The sequence below is a fragment of the Marmota monax genome, unplaced genomic scaffold (genome assembly GCF_021218885.2).
Source record: "Marmota monax isolate L192 unplaced genomic scaffold, Marmota_monax_Labrador192_F-V1.1 WCK01_AAM20220418_F8-fsc00023, whole genome shotgun sequence".
Lineage (NCBI taxonomy): Eukaryota > Metazoa > Chordata > Mammalia > Rodentia > Sciuridae > Marmota > Marmota monax.
Window position 1 is genome coordinate 2,287,513 of NW_026692907.1, and position 16,319 is coordinate 2,303,831.

The window sequence follows — 16,319 nt, forward strand, 5'->3', positions numbered from 1 at the left end:
GCAGAAGTGCAGTTTCTATTTCCCTGACTCTCCACAGCACTCCCCCTCCAGGGGCACCTGAAGAACAACTCCCAGGCCAGAGATTCACTCTAATATTTTACCTGACCAGGGCCATTTTCACAACTTCAGTAGCACCAGGGACTGTCAAGTCACCATTAGGCTAAGTAGTCTGGAGGCAGATGTTTCAATTCAGGATCCTACTTAGCAATTCAGTAGCTGTGAACAAGTAACTTAACCCCTATAAGCACTTAACCTCCATGCTCAGCATAGAGACCAGCACGTGTGAGTCTTGTTATTTCCAATGACATTTCTGGAATTAGTCCTCAAAACAGTCCCATGAGGTTGCCAGGGCAGGAATTATTAGCCCAAGTGGTCAGGTGGGGAAACTGAGGCAGACAGAAATGATGTGCACAAGTCACAAAGCCCACTCCGGGTTAGGTCTGAGAGTGAACAGTCACGTTTGACAAGCAAACAGTCAAAAATCTCAAAGACCCAACAGATAGTTTACCTGTCCAAGTGTCTCCCTCTCTGTCTTGCGCACTGTGCAGAGCTGAGGGTCTGCCCACCTGCTGCCTCTTCCCTCAAACCCTGTGTTCCCGGACTGGCATGTTCTCCAGAGTACCCAACGCCTGGCTCACCGAGGCCTCAGTAATAATAAAAAGTCCAGTTTTTCTGTTCCTGGAACTATATTCCTTCTACCAAGGCAACTGCCTGCTAACTAGCTTCCGGTCCCACTGATAACCGAAACCCTGCGCCCCTAGACAAGGAACTTCAAAATCAGTCGCACACAGAGTGTGCTAACACCACGCTCAGTAAAGACAGTCGGGGCCTCAGTCCCCTTCCAGGAAACAAACCCTTCCTTCTAGTCGCCTCCTTCCTGGTGCCCATGACTCACACCCAGACCCGGCTGGCAGAAGAGCGCGGTCGGGTACTAAGCATGGCTCTCAAAGGTCTTCACGGTGACTCGACAGAAAAGCAGCGGGCGCTAACTTCCAGCCGGCACCACTACCCAGAGGATGCGCGCGGGTGTGCGGTCGGGGGCGGGGCCAGGGCAGGGTTCCTGAGCCCAGGGCACCGGAATATTACACACCCGCCGGCTCCAGGATTGGTGACTCGGGCCACGGAGGCCTATGGGGTGGTCCTTGCCCAACCAATCAGGGGCCCCGGGGAGCCCATTCATTCACAAAAAAAAAAAATGAGCAGGAAAAGGAAAGCGGGGCGGCCAGGGCCACTTATAACTCTGAAACACTCGCGTGCAGGGTGGAGCTCAGGTGGGAGACCCAGAAGGCCCGAAAGCTGGAACGTAGAAGCACGCAGGGGCTGCCGCGTCCCCGCCCACAGTTCCGGCCCAGGCGTGGCGGGCTTGGGGCAAACCGACTTGGGCTCCGCCCCAGGCCGGGCCAAGACACGCCAACCGCCCAGCTCCCGCCGGGTCGCTTAGGGCCACCCCTCCTGGAGGGAGGCTGCGTGGCTGAAGCAGGTGGCCCCGCGGCGCCTGGAGCCACGTGCACACTGAGCATGGCGCCCCCCACCGCTTCCTCCCAGTCTGGGTCTGAGCGCCCCGGCTGGTCACTCACGGCAGTCATCCTCGTCGCTGTTGTCCGAGCAGTCGTCGTCCTCGTCGCATCTCCATACCGAGGGGATGCAGCGCTCGTTCCGACACCGGAACTGGTCCTCTTGGCACTCCTTAATCGGCCCTAGGGGGTAGGAGGAACGGAGACTTGGGTTAGCGACTTGAGCCCGGGAGAAGGAAAGGGGGTGATGCTGGAGACCCCAGAGGCTTAGGGCACCCTGGATGCAGATGGAGGGCTGGATGCTATGAGTTCCCCGGATGGCCGACCGCTTGGTGGTACGGTGAGACCAGGCACATACTTAACAGTCGGCGTCACACGACTTGGGTACACCCTCCATTCAGACACATTCAGCCGCACACACGGCCCATAGTCAAGATTCACGCAGACACAGCCCACAAGGAGACACAGCTCACGCTCGACACACGCACTGGGCTAATCGGCTCATTCCCCTTGCAAACAGCCACACTCTACCGCGCGCAGGGGTCCCGGTAAACGCATTGTCAGGCAGGGAAGCAGCTCGGTTCCGCTCACCGCCGCGGTTGAGCGCACACGTTAAATAAACCCCAAGCGCGAGAATGGCACAGCTCACCCGAAACCATGAATGAGCAGCCCCAGTAAAGTTCATGGCCGGTCAGGCCCCCGCTGCGCCCATCCCCTAAGAGCCGGTGCCTGGAAAGCAGAGCTTTCAACCCAGAGCCGGTGCCCAGAAAGCAGGCGGGTTCGAGTGCAAATTCAGGGATAACTGGGTCCCCCCAGGCCGTAGGGCCGCGCTTTGTTGGCTGCTGGGGCGGCGCAGAGCACCGACTGGGACCCGCCGCACGCACCTTGGCCGCGGTGCAGCTGATCCGCCGCGGCCGCGAGATGCTGAAGCTGCAGCAGCAGCAGCAGCAGCAGCGCCAGCGGCCGGAGCGCGGCCCGCTCCAAGCGGTCCATGGTGGGCCCGGGGCTCCGGCCGCTGCGCCCCGCGCCCCCCATGCCGCTGCCGCCGCCGCTGCCGCCGCCGCGCTTCAGACCGCCGAGTCCTTGCCGCGGCGCCGGGGCTGCCGCTGCCCCCGCCGCCGCCGCCGCCGCCGCTGCCGCCCGCCCCGGCTCCTCGGCTGCATTTCAAGCAGGTTCGGTGACGCTCGGCAGCGGGGCGGGCTCAGGCTGGGCGCGCGGCCCCGGCTCTGGGCGGCCGCCGCCGGCGCGCGCGCTCCCTCCCTCTGCCGCCTCCGCCCCACGCTCCTCCCGCTGCCGCCTCCTCTCTTCTCCCTCCTTGTCCTTGGTCCACTCCTGCCTTAACAGACTCCCCACGACCTCGCTGTGGGCCCATCGAGTGCTGGGGTCTGCAGACGCAGGGATGAGCCAGGCGAGGCCCCTGCTCCTGAAAGTAGCAGGTCCCAGGGAAGCAACATGGGCTTCCAGGAGGAGGTGGTGGATCTGAGGCAGAAGGATGCCCAGGAGAGCCAGGATGGGAGAGAAAATGATGTTCCAGAACGCGCAAGCCTGTGCAGTGTGCGCGTGGGGGTGAGATTGGGGGACTAGGAGCTGGGACATCAAGGTATTGCCGATGAGGGAGAAGCCTAGGGTATGAGCCATGACCTCTACACCTGTCATCAGCTCCAGATACATAGCTGCTCCCTGTGCCTATGTCCGTCTGCGTCATGCTTATGCGATCACAGGCAGGGATGTGAAGCAGGCGGCTTGGGCCTGGCTCATCGACTGTTCATTCATCCACATTCAGTATTCTTCACCCGCCCAAGCAAACAGGCAGACAATTGGGGGGCGGGGGGCGCTCAGGTAAATCTTGGTTTGATAAAGGAGACCACTATAGGGACACCGTCATCTCTGCCGCTAGGGGCCGCACATATAGGACTTCTGTCCACCTCACTGGCCTCTGTGCAAAGGAGAGGATGCCTTCTCTTGAGGCATTGTAGCTCCACCTCAGCGACTCCAGGGTATGGCATGTGGAGAACAGAACTCGAACTAGGTTTTAGCCGCCTGCTGATAAGCCTGTCCCAACCACACAATCTTCTTTAGAAAATGACATTTGAGGGCATTGACCGCTAAATGGGATCAGCTTGCAGGTGCCAAGGCCCAGTGTAAGGTCCACTCCCTCTTCCTTCTTGTCCTTCTTTCCCAGCAGAAGGGTGGGAGCTCTAAGCCATAGACCTGAAATCACCCTATCTCAGCAGCTTCCTGAGCCCAAAGGGTTGCCCAGTGGCAATGGCTGTAGCCACCCTACCAGGAAAGGGCTTAGGCCTTAGGAGACCTGAGGGTGCTCCTACCATTGTCCCTTCTATCCCTCAATCATTTAAGCATATTCTGGCCATGTGCTAGGCCTGGGGATGCCAAGGTGAATCTGACATGGTGCCAGCCCCAGGGAGGTCCCTGGCTGATCGGGAGCAGACCATGAACAGACAATGAAATGTGGACTTAAGCACTCCCAACAAAAACTTGTAGAGCACCTACTAGGTATCAGATTCTGTTCAGGGTTCAAAGATGCAATGTAAAAATATATAAGGCCCCTCTCTGCCCTCCTTCCGTTTTTCCCTTGGGTGAGAAAAACCCAAAAGCAAGGAAGCAAAAAAAGATTATTTTAGATTACTCTAATTGCTATGGGGAAAAAAAGCCAGGGTGATATAAGAGTAGAGGGTAACTTTTAGAGGAGGTGACATTTCAATGAATGGTAAAGAAACTGATGACATGAAGATCAGAGAGAAAGGTATTCCTGGCAGAGGGAATAGCAATGTAGAAGCCTCTAGATGGGCTGGGGCCTGGCGAAAGGGAGGGGTGTGTGCATCAGAAAAGCTTCAGGGAGTCCACAAAGCCCTGATGGCAGGAGGGCTTTGCAGGCCAGAGCAAGGAGTTTGGATTTTGTGCTAAGCAAAAATGCCTAGGCTGTGAAGCCCAGGACAGAAGCCCCATCCGCTACCCAGACTAATCTAACTCTGCCTCTCCTCCTCTACTCTGTGTTCATAGAAAAGTCATTCCCATCTGAGTCTCAATTTCTCGTCGGTGAGATGGGGAGTCTCTGAGATTCATTCCAGCTTTAAGATTTTTGTATGGGGTGAAGTTCAGAGGCAATAGGTAGAAAGATTAAGAGCATTCACCATGGTCTGGGAGTGTGGCTTAGTGTTAGAGCATTTGCCTAGTATGTACAAGATCCTGAGATTAATTCCAGCACCAGAGAGAGAGAAAAAAAAGAGGATTGGGGGTAAGGAAGGGGAAAAAATAAAAATAAAAATAAAAAAGCACAGCTATTGGGTGTATTGGGTCAAACTGTGGCTGGATTCCTCCTTATCTATGTGAACTTGGGCAATTCAACCTCTGTAGCTAATTTTCTGCATCTGAAAAATGGGAGCAGTGACAGTACTTAACCACTTAGGGCTGCCATGAGGGTTATATTAGATGAGATTATGTGTGTACAACATACAGGATACAGGAGGTACATAATAAATATTAGTTATGATTACTATTATTCAAACATAATTCCCTGTTCAGAAACCCTTGATGGCTTCCCAACATATAAAGAATGCAAATTAAATCCAGGCATTGCCCCACCTCCCCAAGGGGATCTTTGCTAATACTGTCTACCCATATGTCAAGTTACCAGAATGGGCTACTCTTTGTCTCTCCACATCTCCCTCAACAGAAGTTCTCTCAACTTCTCTAGGCCCCCTATCCAGTTTGGTCCACTTTCCTGAGTTCCTACAACCCCTGGACTGTCTGTTTGTCAAAGCCTGGATCACCCTGTATTGCCACCATCTGTTTATGCACCTGTCACCTTATCAGCCTGAGGATGGGGACCAGCTAGCTCTTCTGCATCTCTGGGTCCCTAGCATGGGACACATTGATTTCTGCTTTTATTGGAGGTTTCTGTCCCCTTGGATGACAATGTTTTCAGAGAATAAACACAAGACCTGGTACAAGAAAAGCACATGATAAATTATGTTTAAATATCTGAAAATGTTAAAAGAAGACCACACCAAACAGTAATAATTGCTAATGTTTATTGTATACTTCTGGGGGTCAGACACCATTCTAACTGCTTCATCTTTTGCTCGTTTAATCCCTACAGCATCTCCATTTCACAAATGGGTAAACTAAATGGAGAGGTCACACAGACAATAAATGGCACGGTCAGTATTCAAACCCAGATGGTGGAACTGGGAATTTTTCAGGCACCAGAGTTTGTTAATTCCTTTGAGGGGCAAACAGAGAAAACCCAGCCCTTGGAATGCATAAGATGCCAAATAAACACTGAGATTTGGGTGTAGTTTCTGCTACCCAGGTGACTTCTTGTCCTCATCTGTCCTCTCTCTTGAGTCATGGGATGACTCAAGCATGTGGGACATGCCTACCCCTGTATTTCCAAAGAAAACTCCTAAACCCAATCCCCAGTGCAGTGTGTTTCCCATAGACACATAGGTGACCTTCTACCTGCTGTCAGCATGACACCCTGTCCCCTGCTGCCTCCATGTCTGGTCTCCAGGGCCACTAGAGGCCCTGAAGCCCACTCTGCACGCTTATTCTTCACTCTTCCCTCTAAGAACTTACTCTTTCCTCTCAGACCCTTCCCAGGCTGGACCCTCTGCCTAGAACTAGCACTGAGGAACAGTGACCTCTTTTCATCTTCTGGCCTCTGCTCACATGCCTCCTCCTCCTGTGGGAAGCCTTCTAGCCTCTCCACAAAGATCCGCCCTGCTCCCCTGGGCTCCCAAGCACAGTGTGTCCCAATCTCTCTGGGCTACATTGTTGGATCGTCCACTCAATGAAGAGAGTCCCAAGTCAGAAACCAGGTTGTCTTGGTCCTTGCTGTGTCACTGCTGATGACTTGTTAAAGGAAGGTGTGACCAGATGAATTCTCTCTGGGTCAGGGCCAAAGGGCCTTCTGCTTGCACCCTGCCTGGCTTACTTTGGCTGGCACTGTGCCAGGGGAGGGATATGGAGGACAAAACTCCATCCCTGCCACTGAGGATTCTGGTGTGGGGCAGATATAGACTGGGACAATTAGTGACTGCAGAGGGATACAAAAGCCTCACGGTGGGATCTGTTCAGGGGTATCAGACTCTTACCACCAGATACTCCCAGACTCCCAAGGCTGGGGGTACCTCAGCTAGGATTGGAGACCAGAGGCCTGAAGCCAACCACAGCTAAACTGCAAGGGCACGGAGCTCCCCGCTGTCCCCTTCCTTCGCTTTACAGATGCGTGGCTCCAGTCCGTCACACTATGCTGTGAGCCAGTTGCCCATTTCTCCTTGTCACAGTCTCTCTGTATTTGTGTCACTGTCTCTGCTCTCTCCTGTGTCTCTAAGTAGGCAGAGATAGAGGAGAGAGCATTTATCTCCTATAAATGGGAGATTCTAATTCAGACATGAACTTTGTATAGATCCAAACCACTGCAGTTTAAATCACTTGCTACCTTAAGACTCTCTGTGCCTTAATTTCCTCATCAATAAAATGGGAATGGGAATGTTACCTAATTGTGTATGTTACCTATTGCTACATAACAAATGACCCTGAAACATAACAATTTAAAACCATAAGAAACAAATCCTCTCTCACAGTATTTGGGGGTCAGAATTTGGGAGCGGCTTAGATGGGTGGTCCTCACTCTGAGTTCCTCGTGAGGCTGCAGTCAAGATGTTGGCCAGGCTGCAGGCTTACCTGGGGCTGGAGAGAAGTTCATGCTGGCTGTTGGCAGGAGGACTCAGTTTTTTACCATAAGGCTCACTCTGCTTTAGTGTCCTCGGGACATGGCAACTGGCTCCCTCAGGGCAATTGATCCAGAGAAAGGAAGAAGTCACACTCCATCATTTCTATAATGTCCTCTTGGGCACACAAGTCAGCCCTACCTGAGTGGGAATGGGCCACAGGCTTGTGAGTCCCAGGAAGAAAAACTCTTTTGTGTACTGTCTTGCAGGCTGGCTGTAAGGATGTGTAAGGATGAAAAGGCTAAAGTGTGTTAAGTTCTTAGAAGAGTTTCAGGACATAGCACACAGATTGTAAGCATTTGCTCCTGTAATTGGCATAGCTATTGTTTCTGTGACATAGTCAGCATGCTCTCCAGAAGGACTTCTACAACCCATCAGCCACAAGATTGCTATAAGCTGCTGAACCCTTCATTGTGGAGAGGAAGATACTGAGAGGATGATGGTATCTCAGAGCTTCCTAGAAGAGCAGAACAAACCCAGCTTCCATTTCTTGCCTCCTGTATGGTCTTACTGTAGGACACAAGGTGGGTCCCTCTTCCTCCTCAGGCATGGGATTTTCATCCCTGATCTGAGGGATTGTACTAGGTTAGTATTTCTTGTGTCTTTAGTCATTTCCATCCCACTTGAACGACACTCTCAGTTTCCTCTTATCTCCTTTACCGACTCCTAATACTGTTGTCCTCAGCATCTGTCGGGGGTTGGTCCCAGGACCCTATGCCCAGAGAAACCAAAATCTGTGGATGCTCAAGTCCCTTATATAAAATGACATAGTGTTTGCTTATAATGTACATACATCTTCCTAAATGCTTTCAATCATCTCCAGGTTGCTTAGAATACCTAATATAGTAATACTATATAAATAGCTGTTAGACTGTATTGTTTAGGGAATAATGAAAAGGAAATAGTTTGTACATGTTCAGTACAGACATATTTTTTCCTAATATTTTTCTATCCATTTGTGTGTTGAATCTGACAATGTGGAACCCATGAATATCTAAGGGTGACTATGTTTTCCTTAAATCCTTTCACTAATAAACTTGGCTTCATCGTAATCAATAATCCCCATGAAATCACAGGTTCGACATAGTAATTGCATTTCTAATACATTAAAATGAATGTGCAGCTACACCAGTCAACAATGGGCCTCTGCCTGTGCAGATGTGTCTCCCTTCTCTAAGGGCCACCAGCTCTGAGTGCCACCATTTGTTCTGGGGAAAAGGATGGAACATAGGGGCCTTGACCTCTCTGCCCACAATAGCAGGTATTCCTCAAGGTCATTGGCAATTTGGCCTGAAGCCCAGGGCCTTTCAGGGGAGGATCAGCAATTTTCTGTTTGCTTTGGGTTTGACTTAGTTGTTTTTTTTTCCCCCCCCCGTAAAAAGTTTTACTTGCTCATAGTTTAGAGAATCATGTTGTTCTGAAAGGCTTGTTATGAAAATCTTAAGTTATTTGTGTGCCACCTCCACTCTCCCCAGAGGCAACTGCTGTCCTTTAAGCTGAATCTTTTGGTACATACCTCCATATCATTAAATAACACACTTCTTTCTGTTTTTTGATCTTCAGTTTTAGGACTTGTGTGTGTGTGTGTGTACTGGGGATTGAACCCAGGGGTGTTTAACCACTGAGCCACATCTTCTGCCCTTTTTATTTTTTATTTTGAGACACGGTCTCACTGAATTGCTTAGAGCCTCATAAACTTGCTAAGGCTGACTTTGAACCGGTGATCCTCCTGTCTCAGCCTCCTGAGCCGCTGGGATTACAGGCATGTGCCACCACTCCTGGCTAGGGACTATCTTTTGATTTCCCATCATACAAATGAGAGCTTAGCTCCCTCACACACACCCCAGTGGTCCCCAACCCATGCACAATCAAATACAGAGTCAACTCCTGCCCATCCTCCTAGTAAGATGATTATGTGATTTGAAAAGTTTTTTTCCTTTGAAAATATTTTTTTAATTTTAAATTATTTTTGTAATAAAATACAAATGACAAAATTTACCATCTTAATCAGTTTTACAATTCCTGTGGCATTAAGCTCATTTGCACTGTTGTACAACCAGCCCCACATTGAAACTCCAGGTCCATCTAACAGTAGCTCCCCATGCTCTACCCCCAGCCCCAGGAAACCACCAATCTACTTTCTGTCTTTATGAATTCACCTACTCTAGGGACCTCAAGGAAGGAGGATTGTACAGTATTTGTCCTTTCAGGTCCAGTTATTTCACTTAGCATAATGACGTCAAGGTTCATCCATGTTATAGTATGTGTTAGAATTTCCTTCCTTTTTAAGAATAAATAATATTCCATTATGTGTATGTATATTTCACATTTCATCTCTCCATTCATCCATCCATCAATAAACACCTGGGTTGGTTCCACATTTTATCTGCTGTGAATAAAGCTGCTATGACCATGAGTGAACCAATATCTCTTCAAGTCCCTGCTTTCAATTCTTTTGAATATACTGAGAAGTGGAATTGCTGGATCACGTTATAATTCTACCTTAAATTTTCTCCATAGCAGCTGTATCATTTTATAATCCCATCAATGGGACACAAGGGTTTCAATTTCTCCACATCCTAGCCAACACTGATTGTTTTCTGGGTTTTGTTTGTTTTTAGTAATAGCTATCCTAATGGGTATGAGGTTGTTGTAGGTTTTTTTTCTTTTTTTTTAAGTAAGTTTTTTTATGGTGGTTTTAATTTGCATTTATTAAATGATTAGTGATGGTGAGCATCTTCTCATGTGCTTATTAGACATTTATTTACCTTTTTTTGCAGAAATGTCTATTAAAGTCCTTTGCCCATTTTAAAATCATATTTAGTTTTTTGTTGTTGTTGAGTTGTAGGAATTCTTATATTTCTCGATATTAACCTCTTATTAGATATGTGGTTGCAGACATTTTTCCCATTCTGTGGGTAGCTTTTTTCATTTGTTGATCATGTCCTTCAATAATACAGAATTTTTAAAAATTTTTATTTTAACATGTCTATTTTTTCTTTTGTTGCCTGCATGTTTCCTGTCATATCCTGCAAAGATTTTTATGTGATCATAACAAAATAACTGCTCTTCACAGTATGCCATGATTAATATTTGTCCTACATAATTTTGTGCTTTCTCTGGAATTAATAATTGATTATTTTTGTTTTATTTCTTGCTTTTCTACATATCCGTCCTTTATTCCTTCCCAAACTTTCCCTCGTTTATGTAAATCTCCTCTTAATACAATCATCCACATTAAGTATTCTATCAACTCACCCTTGTCTAAGAAGTCCCCTTGGAGTTCGGACTGGCCATCCTGGGCTGGCAGGTGGCAAGGCCAGCTGCTCTGCTCTCCTTGTGGGATCTCCCTTCACCAGCATCTGGAATCTGCTCTGCAATTTTCTGCTGTGCGGGATTCCTTGCTTCCCCGTTTCCATGTCCTCTTCTTTCTAGATTCCACATTATTTGGGGGGACACCTAGCTACAAATGTTTTTGTTTTGTTTTTGGACAGGGGATTGAACCCAGGGGCACTTAACCACTGAACCACATCCCCAACCCTTTTTATTTTTCATTTTGAGACAGGGTCTTGCCAAGTTGTTTAGGGTCTCTCTAAGTTGATGAGGCTGACCTCAGACTTGTGATCCTCTTGTATCACCCTCCCAAATCGCTGGGATTGCAGGCGTGTGCCAAGGCACCCAGCTGCTTGCCTAGCCACAACTTTCCAAAAGGAGATGCTATGGTTTGTTCCCTTCAAAACTCATGTTGGAGTTTAATCCCTGTTGTAAGATATTAAGAGGGGAGAAACTTAATCCGACTATGGTATTTAGAGGCAGGTTCTTTGGGGAGTGATTAGGATTAGATAAGATCATCAGGGTAAAGTCCCCATGATTAAATCCTAGGGGCTTTATAAGAGAGACCAAACACACACACACACACACACACACACACAACAACAACAACAACAACACATGTCCACAGACATATATATATACATGTCCACAAACACACAGACACATGCCACTCCCTATTCTCTTCCCTATCCTTGTGATGCCCTGCACTGCCTTGGGACTTGGTCAGCAAGAAAGATCATCACCAGATGTGCCTACCCTCCACCACCTTGGACCAGAACTGTGAGCCAAAATAAACCTCTTTTCATTAAAATTCATCTAATCTGTAATTTTGTGTTATTAGCATCAGAAAGTGGAGTAATACAGGAAGTATTTGAGGTACATTTTTAACACCGTGCATGTCTAAAAGTGCCTTGCTTTTAAAAATTGATACTTTGATTAGCTGTAGAATTCTAAGTTGGAAATAATTTTATTTCTGGATTTTGAAGGCTTGCTCCATTGTCTTCTAGTTCCTACTGAAAAGTCCAATGGCATTCTGTTTCCTAATCTTTTTAAAAAAAATTATTATGATAATTTATTTATTTTTGTGCTGAGGATTAAACTCAGGGGCATTTACCCACTGAGTCATACCCTCAGTCCTCTTTTGTTTGTTGGTTTGTTTTGAGACAAAGTCTCAACTTGCTGAGTTGCTCAGGGCCTCATTAAGTTGCTAAATCTGTCCTCAAACTTGCAGTCCTCTTGCCTCAGCCTCCTAAATTGTTGGGATTAACAGGCATGTGCCACCACGCTCAGCTGTTTCCTCATTTTTTTTTAAAGGAATTTTTTTCTTTCTCTGGAGGCTTTTAAGTTTCTGTGACTTTGTGGGTCTTGAAGTGAGGCTGTCTCTGGTCACTGTGCTAGACTCATCATGGGTCTTCTCATTCTAGAACTCATCATATTCAGTTTAGAGAAAAATTTCCAAACCTACCTCTATAATGATTTTATTTTATTTTTTCTTTTAGGACTTTTTAATTATTCACATTTTGGCCTCCTCACTGGTCCTCTGCATTTCCTATTTTTTTTAACTTACTTTTCATCCCTTTTTGCCCTCCATTCTAGAAAATGTCTTCAATTCTCCACAGTGTTTTAAAAATTTTCGTTCATATTTCCAGGCGCTCTTTGTTCTCTGACTTCCTTTATTGTGTTATCTTGTTCTTTTCTCGTGGATGCAATATTTCCTCTAATTTCTTAGAGGGTAGTGTTTTGTTGGTGGGGTTTCTGCTGGAGCGTTTGTTGCCCTGTGTAGTCTCTGCTTCCTCCAAGTTAATTTTTCTTTTTGTACCAAGGATTGAACCCAGGGGTGCTTAACCACTGAGCAACATCCCCAGCCCTTTCTGTATTTTATTTGAAGATAGGGTCTCACTTTGTTGCTCAGGGGCTCACTAAATTGCTGAGGCTGGCTTTGAACTCATGAGCCTCCGGAGTCTCTGGGATTACAGGCATGAGCCTGTAATCAGACTCCAAGTTAATTTTTGTGTGATTATTGAAAACACTAGCTACAAACTGGGAGAATACATTACAGCGTAAATAATGAACAAAGCATGACTACCCCTAATATATAAAGAACTCTTACAAATCATTAAGACAAACAACTCAATTAAAAAAGAGCAAAAGACATGAACGAGCATTTCACAGCTGAGAAAATAGGAATGGAAAATAAACTTGAAAAAAAAAAAAAAGAAGCTCAATGTTATAGAAATCAGTAGGAAAATAAGCCAGACACTGTGGCAAGTGCCTGTAATGCCAGCAGCTAGGGAGGCTGAGGCAGGAGGATCGTGAGTTCAAAGCCAGCCTCAGCAACAGCCAGGAGCTAAGCAGTTCAGTGAGACCCTGTCTCTAAATAAAAAAATACAAAAAAAAGGGCTGGGGATGTGGCTCAGTGATTTAGTGCCCCTGAGTTCAATCCCTGGTACCAAAACAGAAAGAAAAAAAAAAAAGAGAGAGAGAGAGAGAGAAGAAAAAGAAATCAGGAAAATGCAAATTAAGACCACAGATCTTCCACAGACAAGGAATCTGATGGTGACAAGTATTGGTGAGGTGTGAGTTGACCTGCTTCTGATGCAGTGTGGACTGTCGCACCAGCTTTGGGCTTCTCAAAGGGGAATATTTAGTAATTTCATTACTTAGTGTAAACAGTAGAAAAACTCTCATGCACAAGTTCTGGGAGACATGAACAAGGAGGCTCCTGTTGGCACTATTCATGACGGCAAAAACCTGGAAATTCCTTTAGGCCTTAATCAGGAAAATGGGTGACTTGTGGCATCTCCATATAATGAAATCCTTTATAGCAGTGGAAATGAACCAACAGAGCCTCAGCCAACTATGTAGAAGAATCTAGAAACACAACACTGGGTGAGAAAAGCTTGCTGCAGGAGACACAGCATAGTCCAACATTTACAAGCCTTGACAACAAGCAAACAAACTAGGCTGTTTAGATTTCCCTAGGTTGTGATAGAAATTGGCTTTAAAAGAGGAAATTCAAGAAAGTGGTTACTTCTGTAGGGAAGGCTGGACGGGACAGGCAGGAAGCCCACAGTATCGGCTGTGCTCTCAAGTTTAAGTTGGCTTCAAAGACGCTCATTATCTATGCTTTTTATCCAAGGTGGCCATACAGCTGGTGTTCCCAGGACAATATTGGCTTATATCTGTCGTCTTAACGTAATTATCTATCACAACTCTTTTCTTTCTGAGAAAGGTCCTGAAGTGGATAATAAAGAGTGTGACTGGTTTACTCTTTCCTTACAAAATGCTACATACATCATCTCTTTTGTATGTATCTATTGTGTGTGTGTGTGTGTACATATACATATATATTACTTATAAAAATTTTTAATACTGGGGCCACAACCCAGCCGTCGTCTCATGGGATATTTGTGATCCAGTTCTAGCAACCTTCAGAACCAGTGTGGGTAACTCTCCTTGAAGCCTCAGATGAACCAAGCCCTGAGGAGCCCAGTCCCTAGACCCCTCTGGCTACTCTGACCTCCCTGTGCCCTGGTCTTCACACCTTTCTCCACCCTTGGTCCCGTCCCATCCTCTCTTCAACCTGCTACTTGATGTGGGTTCATCTCCCAAGAGTCCATGAAACCTCACTCATGATCCAGGTCCATCCAGGGTCACTGATGTCCCTCAGTGACTGGCCCTGCACTGGGTGTTATTGGGGACTCAGCCCAGGCCCTGCCCTTCAGGAGCAATCAAATGTTAGGAAGAGATGGAACTGTGACATCCCAGTGGATCAGGGCTGTGACAATGCAGAGGAGAGAATCTAGCCCAATCCGGGAGTCCAGGACAGGCTTCCAGAGCTGAGTTTTGAAACTCAGACAGGAGAATGGGAAGAGCACACCAAGAAGAGAGGACAAGACTAGGGCGCCTCAGGGTGAGAGAGCAGGCTGGGCTGGGGGGATGCTGTTCACACATGGTTCAGACTAAGCAGCACAGGGCCCAGCACATAGGGCAGAAGTGGGCTGGAAGACCACCCTGGGGGCCTTGCATGCTAAGCCTAGGGTCTTGGGCAGAATCCTGAGGACAGTGAGAAGCTACTGGATGAATTAAAAGCAAAGCAAAAACTATGGGTCAGTCACATCAAATGAGCTAAGAGGGAAATTGAGACATAGCAACAGAAGAGACAAAGTAACGGAGCAATTTTACTATTCTGCTCTATCCTGGAAACCCTCTCCCCAATGGCCCCCTCTGGTTGGCCTGCCCCTGCACACCTCCGCGCACACACCCGGCACAGATGGGCATGGCAGGGTGGCTCTGCAGTCCTGTGAGCAGGTGCTGGGGCAGGACTTCATCAGTCCCAGATTCCAGCTTTGCCACGAGTTCTACTGTGTAACTGGGCAGGCAGCTCAAAGCTCTCTGTTCCTGCTGAGGGTAATGAGGCTTAACCAAACCACAAAGGGCCAGGTACATAGTATACTCTCCACAAAAGTGAGCCATGGTGGCTGTGCGGGTTGACACCACCCTCTCTTCTCCAAAACAAAGGAGACTATTCCTGAGAGAGCAGGAAGAAGAGAAAGGACAGGAGGGTTTGATGTCAGAACCTAGCCTTGTGGCCTCACAGCAAAGAGTACTGACTCTCTAAATATTTGTCTGATGAAGCAATGAATGAAACTTCAAGATTCCAGATGACTTCCAGAAACTTCACTTAGAAAAAAAGCTTTAAAGTCTCTCCCTGCCCTTGCCTGAGGCAGAAGGTGTCTACATAATGACAGAAGGTCAATGCACCATCCTCACCTTTACAGTTTACAGGTCCTCATCTGTACGCTAGGTTCCCTGCAGATGAAGCATCAGGTACTCTATGGCTGAGACAGAGGCTCAGAAAAGTGTGAAGCCAGCCAGGCTCAGTGGTGCTCCCCTGTAATCCCAGCAACTTGGAACTTGTCATGGGTGCTGCAGAAGTATACCACAAGTAAGCCAGCCTCAGCAACTTAGCAAAGCTCTAAGCAACTTAGTGAGAAGAACTTGTCTCCAAATAGAAAAGGCTGGGGATGTGTCTCAGCCTCAGCGGTAAAGTGGCCCTAGGTTAAATCCCCAGTATGGGGAGAGAGAGAGAGAGAGAGAGAGAGAGAGAGAGAGAAGGAAACGAGGGAGGAGGGAAGGAGGGAAAGAGGGAGGGAGGGAGGGAGGGAGGGAGGAAAATGTGAAGCTCGCCTGCAGTCAAGCCATGATACATGACCGGCTCAAAGGTCCTTTCTTCCACTGCCCAAAACTGCCTGAAAATATAATCCCCAAGGACATGGGAGCTGTGAGACCCTGAGAGAAGACATCTGGGGTAGGGGATTTTAGTCACAGAGCTAAAATCTTAGGTGAAATCTACAAATATAAAATTTGAAGAGGAGTTTATTAGTCAAGCTAAGTTATGCTGAGACAAAAAATCAACTTTGAAATCTCAATAGGGTAATAATAAATGTTTATTTCTTGTTCACTCACAGTACAGTGGGGGTCAGTGGATCTCCTGAATATGTGTCCTCAAGTCTACTCAGGAATTCAAGTTCCTTCAATCTCACAGTACCACTATCTTCAACACTTTGTCATTGTGAGAGGCAAAGAAAAGAGCAAGGATTGTCACTCTAGGGGTTGTAAGGCTGGGCCTCAGAATAGTAAACATCACTTCTGCCCATACACCTTCTCTAAGAACCCAGTTACATTGTATGTTGGTTCATTTTCTGTTACTCTA

General features: G+C 47.3%; 1 protein-coding gene across 23 annotated transcripts in view; it reads right to left on the reverse strand.

The window, feature by feature from the left end:
- Lrp8 (LDL receptor related protein 8) overlaps window positions 1-2,531 on the reverse strand; it is a 78,126-nt gene extending 75,595 nt beyond the window's left edge. For all 23 annotated transcript variants that reach the window (XM_058581483.1, XM_058581482.1, XM_058581481.1 and 20 more), the window contains exons 1-2: window positions 2,399-2,531; window positions 1,578-1,697 (exon numbers count right to left, since the gene is read on the reverse strand). In XM_058581483.1, coding sequence (XP_058437466.1) covers window positions 1,578-1,697; window positions 2,399-2,507 — 229 coding nt within the window. In that variant the 5' untranslated portion in view covers window positions 2,508-2,531. The remainder of the gene's footprint in view (window positions 1-1,577; window positions 1,698-2,398) is intronic.
- Window positions 2,532-16,319: the final 13,788 nt, after the last annotated feature.